Source organism: Leuresthes tenuis, unplaced genomic scaffold, assembly GCF_036924035.1.
Source record: "Leuresthes tenuis unplaced genomic scaffold, fLeuTen1.0.hap1 SCAF_10, whole genome shotgun sequence".
NCBI classification, from domain to species: Eukaryota; Metazoa; Chordata; class Actinopteri; order Atheriniformes; family Atherinopsidae; genus Leuresthes; species Leuresthes tenuis.
The window spans coordinates 20,466,974-20,483,796 of record NW_027325364.1 but is presented as its reverse complement, the minus strand read 5'-3'; the positions used below and the strand labels follow the sequence as shown (position 1 = coordinate 20,483,796).

The 16,823-nt window shown below is 37.2% G+C and overlaps 1 protein-coding gene across 2 annotated transcripts in view; it reads left to right on the top strand.

The window, feature by feature from the left end:
* The window catches only part of LOC140316721 (RNA-binding motif, single-stranded-interacting protein 3-like), a 123,430-nt gene that overhangs the window by 48,388 nt on the left and 58,219 nt on the right, over window positions 1-16,823 (top strand). For both annotated transcript variants that reach the window (XM_072394665.1, XM_072394664.1), the window contains exon 4: window positions 3,438-3,529. In XM_072394665.1, the coding sequence (XP_072250766.1) occupies window positions 3,438-3,529 (92 nt within the window). The remainder of the gene's footprint in view (window positions 1-3,437; window positions 3,530-16,823) is intronic.

Here is a 16,823-nt window from a genome sequence, read left to right as displayed (position 1 = left end):
TCATTTACATTTACATAAGATGAGAGTTTTCACTGAACCAAAAAGGGTAGAGTTTACTATGCAGGTTATTTTAAATTGCATGTAGAGCCGAGGCAGACATCAGTTATTTGGAATGCTGTCCATCAGTGCAGGAGGCAGGCATATCCTCACTGACTCAACAAGCATCCTTGAGAGCCCTTGAGCAAGACAATGGATTCCTACCAGGTCCTGGACTCTTTTCTGTTACTATTTGACCCCTAATTCTCTGTAAAGAGGGACAAATACATTATCAGAAAACACGGGTATCTTCCTGAGTCATAAGAAGGTTCAAAACAAAAGTGCCATTCTCTACAAGAATGTTGCTTTGTTCCACCAAACTCATCAGTGGTTTGGCACTTGGACAAAAAACATCCTTATCATCAATGCCTGTAAAAGTACAAATGGTATCTGGTGATAGGTGTCATGTTGCTGCAGCTGACCCAACACTCAATCCACACAAGAGGTGTAAAATACACAGCAAGTCTCAGATGTCTTTAGACTAACTTAAGTGTGCTAGATTACATGCCAACATCTACAGTGACTCAATATTTTATTTAGAGAGCCTGTACAAGGCTCCTGAGACACAAATTCAATTTTCTGGTACTGTAATACAGACGACGCATTTGATCGGTATATCACTGTAAACAGACCAGCTCCCAGAAGTGACTCTTGGTTACATTTCACATTAAAACTCAATCCTCTGGTTTGATGGCTGTAAACTCGTGTAATCACAAGATTACACCTGGGCTGTGATTTCACTCCACAGAATCTCCTACTAGCACCTCAAGCTGCTGCTATTGATGATGAATAGTATGCTGGTCGTGGACAGTTTGTTTGGTTTATTATATGTATTTTGTTTTTAATTAGATGCTATTTTTTCTGTGTTTTCAGTATTTCTCAGTATTTACGTCTGTAGTCTTTTTGTTAACATAAATGCAAACCCTCCACCTCAAAGCTGTTGGTAGCTTTCTTATTATATTTGAATTGGTTTCTGTACTATCTTTTTTTGCTTTTAGTAATAATAACAAAGCAGAATAATATCCATCACCATGACGCTGACTGTAATGCATCAATATTATTAGAACTCCTTCTACCGCGACTAGTGTTGGAGTTTGAAGGCAGGTTGTCACTCATTTATCGAGAAGAGTGGACTAAATGTCGGCTTGCAGTCTTCCGTATAATAGTTTAGGACATAGTTCTCAACATGTGAGTTTTAATCCAGTGAGCAGCTCTTCCTGTTTGATGTTTGGTCTGAATGTCTGACCTCTATTTGCCTTTGTTTCAACCAACTTAAATTGATTTGTCACCCAGCCAAATTTTCTAATGATCTCATTTATTTGTTCAGTTGTAGTTTGAAAGAGAAATGAAATCGCCTGGGGTGAAGGTGCCTCTCTGAAGTCATATCGAACTGGAAGGTGAAATGTGGTCCACAAAAAGACTTACTATCAATGCATTTAATGCAACATTTAGTAAAATTAGTGTGGCTGCTGCACCATTATTAAGGTTTTTTAAATGATAAAATATTATGTTACAATAGTTGAAGAAATCATCAGCATAATTTTCCCTAAAACACCCGACCTGTGCAAGCTTCATTTGTTAATTTGTGCTCTTTTTTTTTTTTCTTTAACCTCTGTGAACTGTATGTGTGTGTGTGTGTGTGTGTGTGTGTTGTTTTGTTGGTGTTATTTTTCATAATCATTAGTGTGAGATCTGATTTACAGAACATTTTAAAATGATCTGCTATAAAATGTAAACATCTCTCCAAGCGATTTATAAATACTGTAAGCACATTCTCAGTGAGTGGCACTGTGTTGGTGTGGCCCTGATTAGATAAATATAGAATACATGTGAAAGCAGTGAATGCTTCTGTATGCGATATGCATTTGTGTGTGCTAGTGTGTATTTAGGGAACTGTTTTCTCTGCATATCAGTTTTATCAGTGCTTGTCTGATTCTGTGTTTGTCACAGTGAGCAACGTGTGCACATTATATGTGTACGTACTGGATGGAGAACCTGCGTGTGTTTGTGCAACCTTATTTTGACTAAATTATAGGTATCTCATTTGCAAGGATACAAATATTTGTGAGTGCAGGGCAGATCTTGCTGTGAAAGCAGCTTGCTGTCTTTGAACAATAAAGAAAAAAAATAAATCATTTGCTTATCAGGAAAACAGAATGTGCCTCCAAATTTTTGAAAAGACAGACAAGAACAGATGCTTAGAGAGAAGCGCGTGTGTGTGTGTGTGTATGAGCAAGAGAGAGACACAGATTCCCACATTTTGAACAAGTTAGCATTGAGGATTGTATCAAGTGAGGCTTCTGAAATGTGGATCTTATAGCCGTGTAAACACTTAAGCCAACTGAAGACTACTTGTCAAAGCTGTTGTTCTCTTTGAACATTTTTTATGGCATCTCGCACATGTGTTGGAACTTTCCTTTGTCTGATGCATTCATACGGGGTCACGCAGTTCTCACTTTTGTTCACATATGACACACACTCTTTTCTTCTCCACCCATGTGACCCAGTACAGCAGGACATTCAGTATTTTTGAAGGTAAAGATTAATTTGTGCACGCTCAGACCTTTTGTTCTCTAGTTCTTCCGGTAGGGCCCAACCCAGATCCCAAGAGTCTCAGAAGTCTAATGGATACATTGCCCACACAGACACGCAAATTAACGCTGACTTTATCACATAAACCCTCGTGAATCTTGTTCCCTTTGTGCCTTTATTTCTTTAAATAAGACTCTTAATTGAATTTTTGCATTTAAAGTTGTGATTTTTTTTCTTCATGTTGGTGCTGCAGAGGCTTTCAGAGTTTAGTAACAACACTGGAACATATTATGTACTGAGAAGTTTAAAGTAGTACAAGGACAAAATAACGCCACATGGAGCACAGTGAGATTTTACATGGAGGACTTCAGAGGGCAGTGGACATCACATTGTAAAACAGATTATTCAGCACCATGTCACATGCATAGAGAATGTGTGGAGAGCATGCATTAAATCTTTCTTTCAGGACTATGATTAAATGCACTTAAAGACACTGAGGTCATCACAAAACATGAACATAGTTCCATAAAAAAGAACTTGTATCACTGATGAGATGGAAGAAGTTACTGTTACGACACCAATTTTCTTTAATGTTCTATGCTAAAACACATTTAATGGTGAAACTAGCAGCTTTGATGAAATGTGTGACCTGACTTGATTTTGACTCATATATCAGATTTATGCAGCGTTGAAAACAAAACACCGGGTCAGATTTCTGATAGAAATTAGCACTGCACTTGCTAAACAGAACATTGCCTGATCATGATGCTTTCTGGCCTCCTTTTTCTTCTCTTTTCATCCTATTCCTCTTTCTTATGTTTTTTTCCCACTGTCTTACTTCTGTTGTGGGTTTTTTTGTGTGTGTGCAGGCTATGGCTTTGTGGACTTTGACAGCCCTGCAGCAGCTCAGAAGGCTGTGGCCTCGCTCAAAGCCAGTGGAGTCCAGGCACAGATGGCGAAGGTAAGCTTCATGCCACGCAGCTCTTTCTGATTTGTTTAACTCATTATTGCTGTTGAGGTGTTTGCCTTCTTTCGGTTTGACCAATCAAGTGGCAAGTTGATGGCTGTTGATTCTGAAGATACCCTTTTTTCAACATTATATTGATAATGACAACAATGGAATGCTCAAAACCATTCTAATTCTAACTGACTAAATATAAGCGTTAGTGTTCACTGAGTCATGTTAGACTGATAAGTGCAGCTTTTAGTTCAAAGTTAAATAATATTCTGTGTTCATTATGGAGTAGGTAATTATTGTTTCATGTATTTTTTCTTAAATTTTGCTTTAATCTATTTTCAAAATATAAATAGACAATATAGAAGACAAGGTCCATGCTCTCAAAAGAGCATCAGAAGTGGCTTAAAGTGAGATATCACTGATGGCTACTAGATGTTTCCGGAACATCCATCCATTCAAGAATCATCTCTCAGGACATTTTTAGTCAATATATTTTTCCCACGGGTCATTACGATGTCATTAGCAATATTCAATCCCCCTCTTCAGTATGCCAGTGCTCCTTTTGCAAACTAATTATATCATTAAATAGATACTAGGCCTCAAAGATATGTATCAAATTTCAAGTATCTCTCCAACTTATCTCGTTCAAACTTCAGCACTCTTGGCTTCAGAAAGGCCAAGATGACGCCAAATACAGAGATCAATGCTTTAAACCATCAGTTCACAATCCAGTGAGTTATGCCACAGTGACTACATCCCCTTCTCACATTTAGTCTATACTCACATTCTGTGCACAGTTATTGACAGCCCAAGGACTGCAGCCTCAACACAACTAAGTAAAAAGTAACACGGATAACACAAGCAGAAGGAGGGTTTTTACAGTTAAATACACTACGGGCCCCTTATAGAGGATCATATGTGATGTTTGAAAAATGTCTCTTTTGTAGTAATAAATCTATTGTTCTTCTTCTCTACCTTTCCCATGCATCATATCAATGTACTGAAGACAGAATTTTGCACAAACGTTTCATTCTCCTCTCTTAGACCTTTTACACGCTAATGTTACTTACTGAAAAAGATTATGACCTTCTTTGGTGTGTGTCCTCAGCGAGTTATGTTCAGCCTTACCATCATACTGAAAAACAGGATTACTTTCTTTAAGTGTTGAGCTTCAAGCTCTGAGTGATTGAACTTTTATGAATTTTTTGCCTGAGATTACAAAAAGCCACAGTGGTTACCAACAGATATGACAAACACTCAGTGCCTTCATGATCATATGCTTTCCAGATGATGCTGTGTGTTAATGGGTCTTTTGTCCACTGTCAAAGCGGCTTTAGAGAAAGCACATACTCTCCAGTGTGTGTGTGTGTGTGTTTGCCAAAACATGTGGGCTGAACTAAAACAATCACATTATCCTTCTACGTGCCTGTGAGAAAAAGACAGAACAGCGCTGAATAGCCAGCCTTGTTTTGAGATTCATTTAAGCTGAATCTTCCTTTTAAAAATGAGAGAGGAATGCAATTAAAAATGGGCCAGTGTTCAGGCACCGGGAGCATCCATCGAATTAAACCTCTGAGCCACCTTTGCCTTGCTCCTCTATTAAATCTCTTTTCATTAGGCCTCCATTTCTTATTTTGTTCCTAACAGATTTGGGGTGGGGGCATTTGTAGCTGGTATTATAGATGGAAGAATTATCAAATCCTTGGAGATTGAGTTTTCCTTAGAGATGGAAGTGGGGTAAGGAGTCAGTTCCATATGAATTTACACCTACTTCTTACTGTGTCATGAACTAATTATGCAGAGAGCTGCTGAAGTCGCACCTAACTTCACAGAATCAGTATAATATAAGCAAGACACTAACACTAACAGCATTTTCAGCTCGAATATCTAACATTTTGTAAGCAGCTTAAATAGGGTTTGTCAAAATCTTGGTTTTAATTAGACTAACTGAGATAATTTTTTTTCAGGGAAGTGAAAACAGCCATTCCTTCATCTGTGTACTCTAAGATTAAGTTAGCTGGGACGGAAATATTCTGTTCATTTATATAATCTGTATGGTATTTGAGAGGTTTTTGGCTAAAGACAGCAGTAACATGGCAGCAGAGGACTAGAAAAGTGACAATTAAGTTTTGAGATGGAGGGATAAGATGTGTAAGAAAGACAAATATTGATCATTTTGGATGGAACAGAAGTTTGGAAAAAGTGCTGTACTAATCTGAGGATGATCAAGTTTCAGATTGAAAATATAGTAAAACCTAAAAAGGGCTGGATAATTATGGGATAAAACGTGCCAATAACAAAATGATATGCAAAGGCCAGTTTTCTGAGCTATTCTAACTCATGTTCAGAGATTTGTGTGGTTTTTTTTGTGGGTTCATACAAAAACAAACTGTTCAAATTAATAGACAAAGCACAGTGCAAAGTTTGAGAACCTTCCCGGTTTTCCAGTTTCATGGTTCAGAATCTCAGTGTCAAAGCAAAAGTATATTTTTTAATTGATTTGTAAATTGATTTATAAAAAGAGAATGTATTGAATAGAAATATCAAATTTTTTCTAGTATTCAGACAATTGAATTATTACTTGGATGAGCTCCCTCTGCAATGATTCTGTTGGCTCGGCACACCTTTCCTATGAAAGTTTCATGGCAGAAATACTGAAGCCTAGCCAGGTTCGATAAAAAAACATGAGAGCACAGTTGTTTTCAAGTTGGGCTAACTTTCACATAAATCACGCCTGTGTTTTCTTTGAGCTATGCTTCGGGTCTTTGTCTTGTTGAAATGTAGATCTTGGCTCCAGCCTGAAATCCTAAGCACTTTTTCAAAAAGTTTTTATTTTTTCACACCCCTCTTTCTCTCAACCCTCATCAGTCTCCCAACTTCTCTCACAGAAAAAACATGACTCTTTGAGATTTTTTGAGATGAACAGCCAAAACCGGACTCAAATATCAGTAACATCACCTGCAAAATATCTTTATATACTGTTCATACTGTTATACTGTGCAAACTGTATATTTATATTTATTATTTCATCCATGCACTATGCATTGTTGCAACAAAAAAGAAAAATTGACATAAACACCAGATACTTATGTACATACAGATTTACCTACTTAGCTTTTTCTACATGCACATAGCTTTTGTTTTTCTGTTTATGTCTATGCTTGTTTGTTCTTATCTGTTTGTACCAAGAGAGCAAAGTGAAACTGGAGTCAGATTTCTCATGTGTGTTCACATACCTGGCAATAAAAGTGATTCTGATTCTTTGCTTTATCAGGTCGGAGTTTTTTTTCTTGTCATTGCCTCAGAGTCATTCAGGTGCCACTCCCCTTGCAAACTTCCTTCAGGAAACCACTTTCACTCTGGATAGATGAAAAGGGGGTATTTGAATTGATTTGATTTACAAAACACTCAAAAAGCATCTTCCGTATTGTGTTTTTGGATTACTGTTCTATACATTTACAAAGGGGAAAAGCTGATTTATTGTATTTCAATATGAATTGAAAACATAATGAAGAGATTGAGACTGCCCTGCACATTTTCATCTTTTCCAGAGTAAATGAATCTGTGAAGGCACAAACAGCAGGAAGAGCAGCAGTTTTGTCAACAGTTCCAAATACTGAAGCCCTTCTATCAGTTTATTACCACGGCTCTCAGATTTGTAATCTGTGCCCACAGTTTTCAATCCAGTTTGTGGAGCAAACTCTGTGATAAATTTTGTGCTGTCTTTTTTTTTTTTGCAATATTGTTTACTAAACAGAAGTTAAAATCTTCGAATACTTCTTGACTATTTAGCCGATGCCAATTTGCATGTAATTTGGCCGATACATGCCAAATAAATGCTTTGACTACAGTGGACTTTGCTCATAAAAAAACTTTTTAGAAGCGTGTGTGTGTCTGTGTGTGTATTTTTCCTGGGATGGGGAGTGAATATTGCAGTAAATGAGCTGGACTTAAACCCTTTTCTCTGCGGGTCAGTAAGAAAGACACACCTTAGCACTTTGTATAGAATTTTGGAAATGTGTTTATGCAGAGATGGATGGGATATTATACCTCATGGAAAGAAAATAAGAAAAAGATAAAACTCTCCCCTTTTAAACAGTTTCATGGACGCTATAGTTTCTAGTAGATTGGTGAGTTCATGAGGTGCAACTGAATGCACAATCCACTGATTTGTGGGCGAAGGTTGCAGAAACAAGGGCAATGAATAATTCACAGGAAGAAAAAACATTACATTTCCACATGGCTGTCTTTCATGTATTTCCTCCATTTTTTTAACCCCAGTTTACCTTAAGAAGTGGTCACACATATTTAATCAGATTTCTGCCTCTACACAAAAAAAAGCAAAAGAAAATATCGTCATTAAGCCACAGACTCAGGATCTCAAGTTTGTGTAAGTTTCTTTTAAAAATAGGGGTATCACTTGAGATTCCAGAAAAGGAGGATTTAAATAGTGAGAGGGATTTGTACGGTTGCTTTAAAGAAGAGATATAATAGGTGTGGAGGAAAGGAAAATCTTAAATTTAGATTAAAAGAATATAATGCATATGGGTATTTATTAACTGAAGAATTTGAATTTCAAACATTTAGGCCCATCGTTTAGGAAGCTGAAAAGTTCTGAGGACATAGAGCTCTTTGGTGTACGGATGAGATATACAGTTGAGCAGAAATACAGGAGAAAATAATGAAAGTAGTTCTGGTGCAGTAGCAAAAGCAAACATAAGAACCATCCCACTGTAACACACATCATGTGATGTACGTAGGAGATAAGTGCAGCCTGAGAGGCTAAATTGAGGGCTGTTTATCTCACGGTGTAAGCAGGCTGAAAATTCATCTGCCAACCTCAGAGTTAACCATGATTAGTGTAACTTCCTGACTTTACCCATGAATTAATTAGAGCTGAGCTGAAGTAGGATTACACCTTTGGTGTGTAAGGAGCTGCATTCAGTGTGAGAAACCTTTATCTATTAAATTCTGCAGCTTGTGCCTGAAATCTTCTTTGTGGCAGGTGTGTGTTTTTGTTGCGAAATAAACCAGACGAGGGAAAAATAAAGAAAATAAAGATGAGAAGCAAATTGCGTCTTGTTTGTGTGTGTGTTTGTTGTTGCACACTCACTTCCTCAGTCTTCTTGGTAATTACTGTTGACCTGAAAGATGATTACTGCTACAGCTGTATTCCTCCTGTCTCATGCCAGCTCACTCACTGTTAGGTTTTTCTGTGTCTTGGCCCCCGTCTTGTCTTCCTTCTGCGTAAGCGTATATTTTTGTTGAAGCAGATTCTTTTGATGCACCTTTAATGCATGCCATCTTAAATGATTCCACTCTCTGTTTGTTTTCAATGCTTTCCCATGCTTACAGGCTGGGCTTGCCGAAAAACAAAACGGGGAATGTGTTTGGGTATGTGTGAAATGAATGTGAAGTCCTGTAAAAACAAACACGCGTAAAACATTCAGCAGTGTAAAAATACCGTTTGTTAAAATTCAAATCAAGGCATTCCTTTTTCGTGGAAACACATCGGCATTGACTTTACAGTGCAGCCCTCTGCAAGTGTGTGTGTGTGTGTGTGTGTGTGTGTACAATAACAGTACCACAGGACCAAGGTCACTATGTTAATTAGAGAGATGGTACCACTGGCAGTGACACTTCACACCTCCCTCCCTTGTTCTCTCCCTTTCTTCTTCTCCCCTCCACTTTGTCCTTGGCACCTCCTGTTTCTCTTCTCTCTCCACTTCCCTGTGCCTTTTTTTCATCTTATTTCCTCCTCTTTTTTTTCTTTCCTCCTCCCCTGACCTACTTTACTGACCCCCCACCTGTAGTCTCTCCACCCTCACTTCCCCCTCACCTCTTCTGCATACATTTGGGTATGTGCATGTGTTTGTGTGTTTTTCTGCAGCAGGTGCTGCAATGTCTCCTCCAGAGTCATTAGTTACAGGGTGGAGTTAAAACAGAGCATGATGGGTGGAAGCAAGGAGGTGGGGGGTCTGTGTGAGTTGAGTGAGGAAGAGTAGGTGTGATGAGAACACACACTCATAAACTGAGTGTGGCGATGCCTTACAGTCATGATGATACTGAGCTCAGTGTTGTGATCCCCCTGTATTTATTACTACTTCTTTCCTTTTATTTCTTGTTTGAAGGGATTTCCCCAGGGATCAAGCTGAACTGTAGAACTGTAAAACTCTATTTTAAGGAGTGTCAGCCTGAGTGCATGGAAATTAAAGTTGACTTTGTAACAGTTAATAAAATTGCCTCTTGTGCATTGTTATTTACAAAAAAGGTAAAACAGTGTGCTTATTGAAATTAATAACCAGTAAAAGCATGTTTTGATGTATGCACAAAGCTAAAAATCCCTTTTAGATCTGCCTTGTGTGTGACTCACTGCAGTTTCATAATAAACTAAACTGAACATTTGTAGACCTCAAACCATGACATCTAGTTCTCCAGATGCTGTGTTTTGTGATGTTTTTCTTTCGGCAAAACCAATGTTTCCATGTTCAACAACATCAGCAGCGAGAGCCACATATCGATTTTCCCTTTTTCGTCCCTGTAACTATTTAATGTGTTATGAATATTTTATATTGGAAGCTCAGACATTTTAAACCGACCACCTGAGGCAAGTCATCTTGCAATCTTCTCTACCTACTCTTCTAATCTACCTATCTAGTAATAGATCGACAGAAGGTTCGTACTTCCACCCATGATAAAAAGATTTTGGTAGCTGGAAACAAATGTTTATTTCAAGAAACTGTAACCTTGCTCCCACGTATGTGAAATCATAAATATTGCTTCATCTGATGCAACTAACTTTCTCCTCCAAAGCCTGTTTTTTTTTTTTTTTTTGGTTCATTTGTTGTTTTTATTTTAATTTTATTCTGTGGTACTCAAAAAGATTTTAAAAAAGCTAACTTTGTTTTTTTTAACAACTGGATAAATGTAAGGGATTCTCCTACTTCAGCCTACATACACAGCTGACAGACAGCTCCCACTAAGCATATGGGGAGGGTCACCCTACACACAATTCAGCATGGGATCCCCGTTCAACAGCTCAGTCCGTAGGACAGTATAACTGGAATTTCTTAGTAGTTTTGAAACACTGTCTTCTTAGAACCGTGGTATACCTTGAAACCGGACCATACCAAAGAACGAGTATTAGTTATGTGAGCAGCTAAGCCCTGCCTAAGGTTGAAAGAAGCCATCTATTAGAAGCAACAAATGAGCACCAAAGACATCTAGACAAGGAGCCAGCAGGGCTTCTAAATCCATTGTTTTATAGTTGTTCCGGCTGTAGCCCAACACAATGGAGTTTATTTATGGGTTAAGAGAACCCTTGGAGAGCTACACTTTTCATCTGTTTCTCAAGTGCTTGGAAATTAAAATATTTGCTATGGAGCTCCTGATAAACAACGTATATGCACCAAAAAGTATTTTTATAGAAGAGACCCCAGGAATAAAAATCTGGACTTGGTTGGGCAGGTGGCAGTGCTGTTGATCACCATCTTCATAATGGGAGACCCAGATTTGAATTACTTGCGAGTTACATCGAAAGTGTGGTATGTGTAGTGTGTGTGTGTGTGTGTGTGTGTGTGTGTGTGTGTGTGTTTGTGTTTCTAACTTAATTTTTAGCAGAATCCAGGCAACAAAACTACATGGGTTAAGAAAACATAAAGGTTTTGCATAAGATACAATCTTTCAAACTCCTGCATCTTTATTATAGAGCTACACTGTAAAGAAGAAGAAGCACTGGGCTGTTTTGGCAGTGACACACTGAGAATTTACAATGTTTTACTGTAATACCAGGGCTGGATCATTGTCTATTGCTGAATTTATTTGTTATACTTTGTTATATGTGAATTTAGAAGCCATCGCCAAATGTTTTTGTTTTATGAGTCTTTCTTTCTTTCTTTCTTTCTTTCTTTCTTTCTTTCTTTCTTTCTTTCTTTCTTTCTTTCTTTCTTTCTTTCTTTCTTTCTTTCTTTCTTTCTTTCTTTCTTTCTTTCTTTCTTTCTGATAACCAGAGGTTCTTTGGTCCCTAAACTAAATTTGTGTTAACAGTGTGTGTACGCTTTCTCGTTCGTGTGTGCGTGCGTGTGTGTGTGTATATAAATGAAAGCTGGGGTTTGTGAGGGGAAGAAGAAGACAAAAGCATCAGCTGAAACATGGAATAAAGATAAGCGCAGGCAAGACACAGGATGACATGAGCATTTTTTTCTTTTTCCCACTCTGCTCTCCCTTTGTGTCTGTCATTCTCTCATCAAAATCGTTCTTTTTATGTTGTTTGGAAACTGCAAAAGCAAAACAAATTTGCCAATCCTAATAGATGATGCGTCGGTGGAGAGAGTTAATGAAATTAAGTTTCTGGGAGTGATGATAGACTACAAGATTAGCTGGAAACCACATATTAGATAGATTCAGTCTAAAATATCCAGAAGTATTGCTGTTCTCAGCAAAGCCAAACATTTTCTAAATTATGCTGCTTTTTATATCCTACATTGCTCACTTATCTTGCCTTACTTGAGTTACTGTGTGGAAGTATTCCACGACCATACTAACTTATTATTTTTAGAGTCTTGCCTCCTCAAACTCCCAGATCTAGTCGAATTTCAAACAGCTCAGCTGATGTATAAAGCCAGAAATAAACAACTAACAGATAACTGGTGATTTTCAACAGGTACTGTGATGAAGAGGTGAGGTTAATAGTAGGGGTTGTTGTTATATAGGTTCGAATATAGTTTGGTACGTGTGTGTATGTATGTATGTATGTGTATGTGTGTATATACATGTATGTATATATGTGTGTATATGTATGTATGTCTACATATATATACATGTACATGTGTGTGTACGTATGTGTATAAATGTATTTATTTATTTAATTATTTATTTGTTTTTTTGTGAATTTTGGATAAAAGCATAGAAATCAAACAGGAAGGTTACTATAAGGGCAATTAGAGAGAGAAGGGGTTTTGCTTATTCATACCCCTTTTCAGACAATTTGCATTAATTAATGTCATTTCTGAAGGTTTATATACAAGTTTTGTTCTTTTTGTAACTACTGTTTACCAATAACTTTTTTTTTTATGTGGTAATTGTCTGAAATAAATTCATACATTCATTCATTCAAACCATGTCACATTCTTTTTTGCACCTCGATTTTCTTCTTCTTCTTTTACCCACTGGTCCAAATGTAATTTTTTCCCTTTTTGTTTTTCATGGATTTTTTTTCATAGTTGCTCATTTTCATCTCTCTGCCTCTTTTAGCCATAAAGAATACTCTTTGATCCTCTCACAGGCCAGCATCAATAATATGTAATTTGGTAGTGCTTTGCTTTCAAAGGAAAGCTGTCACAGAAAAGCCTCATTTGTAGATGGAAAGACTTGCTAGCTGTGGTTAGGTTCTTTTTTTGTGCTTTAATGTTCTGTTCCTAATATCATATCCCACTGAACTTGAGGGTCCAGTGTATATTGACATCTAGGTCTAAATTGCAACAAGCTAAATACCAATCTTCTAACCTCAAAACTATGATGACTGGAAAAACACAAAAGACTCTATTTGTCCCTTCTGGTCTACTGTAGTAATATGGCAGTGCAACAGGAGTATGACCTGTGGCATCCTCAGATATTTAACAGCTCATACTAAGATAATGAAAACATTGTTAGAAATATTTTTATTGCATTGCTGCCTATAGATCACTATAGATGTTGCACACATGATATTCAAAACAAGAAAACTCTGTACGTCAGTGATACGCCGTTATGATATAGAGGAAACATTTCAAAGCTCCTCATCTGCCATGCTGTTGGTAAAGATTTAAAAGATAAGAAATTTAAAAGTTAAGAGGAACTGGTGTTTTTCTTTTTTTAAATGTCTGTTATGCTCATGGAGATATCTTTTTTTTTATTTTTGGACTCTTCAAAAGAGAATAAATCCATAGTTGAAAATGATTTTTTCGAAGCAGCTGGTGTTGAGCGTATGCCATAAACTATAGTCTGTCTGTGAATGTTGCACGAGAGTACAAATGTTGATGCAAGAGGTTTAACTCTCCTTAAACAAAAGTGCACATAACTGCCTGGCAACTGTTATCAACTGAAGCAGTTAACATTCCAGATTTGGGTGGCACTAAAGCTTGTACTGTAATCTTTACATTCAGACCAAAAAGTATAAGCTAACAGCTTCCACTTAGTTAAAGATAATTTCTTTAACTTCTTAAAATAAGCAGGGCAAAATGTGCAAAGTGACATTAAATGTCAGTCTGTGTACATGATATCCATTTATATAGTGTTACAAGGGATTATTGTCCACAACCAGTGTTGTTGAATTTCTGCAAATAGATGTTGGCAACCAGATCAACTGCCTATTGCTGATGCTTTCTATGCTCCTGCAAAAGAAAAAGACTGCACTAACTCATAACTTTGGGACTGTCGTATAGAATTTTTAACAAATACACAAAGAAATAAATGTATCCATGTCGACATTATTTATACATTTATTTATAAGGGTTTAATTCCTGTCTGATGTTGCTTTATACATAACGGTCTGGATACATTTACTCATTTCATTAAAATTTCTGCCTGCATAGCAGTCAATGTACAATGTATTTTAATTTAAGTTTGAATTTAAGTGTCCCTCTAGAATATTTTGAATAACTCATATAATGATTTCCATCCATTTTATATACCTGCTGAATCCATCTACAGCCTATCCCAGCTGTCATTGGGCAAAAGGCATTAGAGAGATTTGATTTGATACTTTATAAGATGAGACTGGCTAAGTTATCCAGCTGTCTGCCATGCTTACCAGACAATTTCTTTATTTCAGCAATACTGTAGTAGTCCAGCATGAGCACTATATCAAAATACCGGTCTGGTCAACTACAGTATAAAAATCCTAGATCAGACATATGAGTGATTAGAATGTTCCTCATTCTTTGCATATGCTTTGTGCTTGTGTCTGAATCAAGATGGTGTAAAATAATGAATCATGCTTGGTTTAAAAGTTGGTTTAAAAGGACAGGCGAGTGGCCAAGGATCTGCTCTCATGTGTGGCCATTGGAACGTCTAAAATGAAATGTCTGCTCATCCTGTATCCAACTGCTCAAACCTGTGTGTTTTTGTGAGGCCTGACTTCTTCTGGTTCAACAAAAGCATGAGGGGGACAAAAAGCAGAAGGGCAGAAATGGAAAGAGGAGTTGGAGGGATCCGAGTGAGCGAAACCCAATCGAATTAAATGTAATCTGGCCTGAATGTGCACAGCCATCAGCTGCTCTCCAATTGTATTAACCTTGCATTACCAGTCATGTACTGTGTATTTGTGTGTGTCTTTGTCTCTTTTTGTGAATGTGTGTGGAGGGTGATGGGAAGGGGAAAGATAGACAATTTAAGTGGATAAATGAGAAAAGAAAAGGACCAAACAGACAGGATAGGATACGATAGGACGAATAGAATGTGTGAGATGGAGAAGAAAATGAAAAAGAATACAGGTGTTTTGGTGATTAATGTGCATCTGTTGCGTTGCTAATTAAAAACATTTTACATCATCATCAAAATCAGATGACACTTAACAGCTTTACTGACTTGTGTACCTTACCATCAACAGTGACCACAATCACAACAAAAAGTGTATAAGACACACTAAAAAATTTTTTTGAAAATGACAACAATCTACCACTTGCATAAAGCAAATGATAATGCAGTGAATACATTGTACATATATGGAAACCATCAGTAGAAGTGATTTGCCATAAGTCTTCAGCTATCTCTAACATCTGCTGGCTATATATTTTTTATCCCTCTTTTAGGAAATCTCTGAATTGCAATATAGTTCGGTTTTCTTGTATGTACCTCGCTGTCAATTCCAAATCTCCCCATATTTCAGTTGGATTTTAGTCTTAGCTATGGCTTGGCCATTATCTAACCCACCTTAGCGCAATTGTTTATTGGTTTTGCGAGAGTGCTGAAGATCATTACTTTGTTCAGCGTCCACTTTTGAACAAATAGCATATTTTCTTCAAATCCTCTTTGACATCATGCAGAATTTATTGTTGAATAAGTGACTGCAAGCTGTTTAGTTCCTAAGGGAGTCAAGCAACCCCCAAACACACCTTCCACCACCATGCTTCACAGCGGACGCAAGGTTCTTCTGCTAAAAAAGATTAGTTTGGTTTGCATCAGACAGCTCCACTCCACTGTATCTGTGGCCTGGCTGCTCCATCTTGTAACCATCTGTCTGTGGCACATTATTTTAAAAAGCCTGGATTGTGCCAAAATGTTGATTGGCAATAACTATTTGTTACTCTAATTCTCTTAATGGACACCAAAGGCTTTTCTGTGTCTGTCGTGCAGTTTAGTAATTTGACGTAGAGTTGAAAGAATTACTGATCCTGTGGTGAAATCTTGTCCTGAAAATAAACGCATTCTTGCATCAGTCAGTCTCAGAAATGAACAAAGCAGAAAATAAAACAAATTATCAAAGGTCCCTGGTTATTCATTTAAGTCACTGACTTTTACTTTTACACCTAATTCCAACTGTAATGTGTTGTATTATCTATGGGGAACATAAATGAACACAAATAAAACAAGAAGAAAACTCAGTGGTGGTTAGGAGGTTATGGCTGTTTCTGAGACAAAACATTTCCATGAATTCTGGAGCTTTTTCAGACTTTTCTTGAGATAAAGGCATTAAAAAACTTTGCATTCAGGAATTTTAAGGCTTCCAGTCGACATGTAATATAACAGCTCTAGTTCATCTCCCTCAGCTCATACAGACATTCAGAGTGCATGGAATCAATCCTGTGCCTCACACTAAACCAGCATATGGGCACCATGTTATGACATGGTGGAAATATGACAAATCAAGGAAATTGAATTGAATAAAAAATGCATTTTGTACAGTTAGTTAAAAGCTAAGATATTATAATTTAACTAGATAAATGGAATAAAAGTACTGACAATATTTTAAAAAAAGCATTCTTCTTTAATTGCACGCAAATGTTCACATGAGTTCTGATGCCGAACTCACTTCCAACTCGTCACATGCTGCTGCTTTGCCAGGACCTCTTGGCATCACAGTAATTCACTGAGTTTTAATGAGAAGGGTCAATATTGTATCTCCATTGTCTTAAGCCAAACTTTGATATTTTTCTAACCCTAACAGAGCAGTTGTGGTGTCTAAAAAAGAACCAGTTTTGTTGCCCAAACCTAACCACACAGAGATTAAGAGCAAAACAGAAAAAAGAATGGTCACATGGGACTTAAATGGGAAGCGAATTGTACCATTGTAAAAGTAACCGAAAAAACAGTGCTCTCA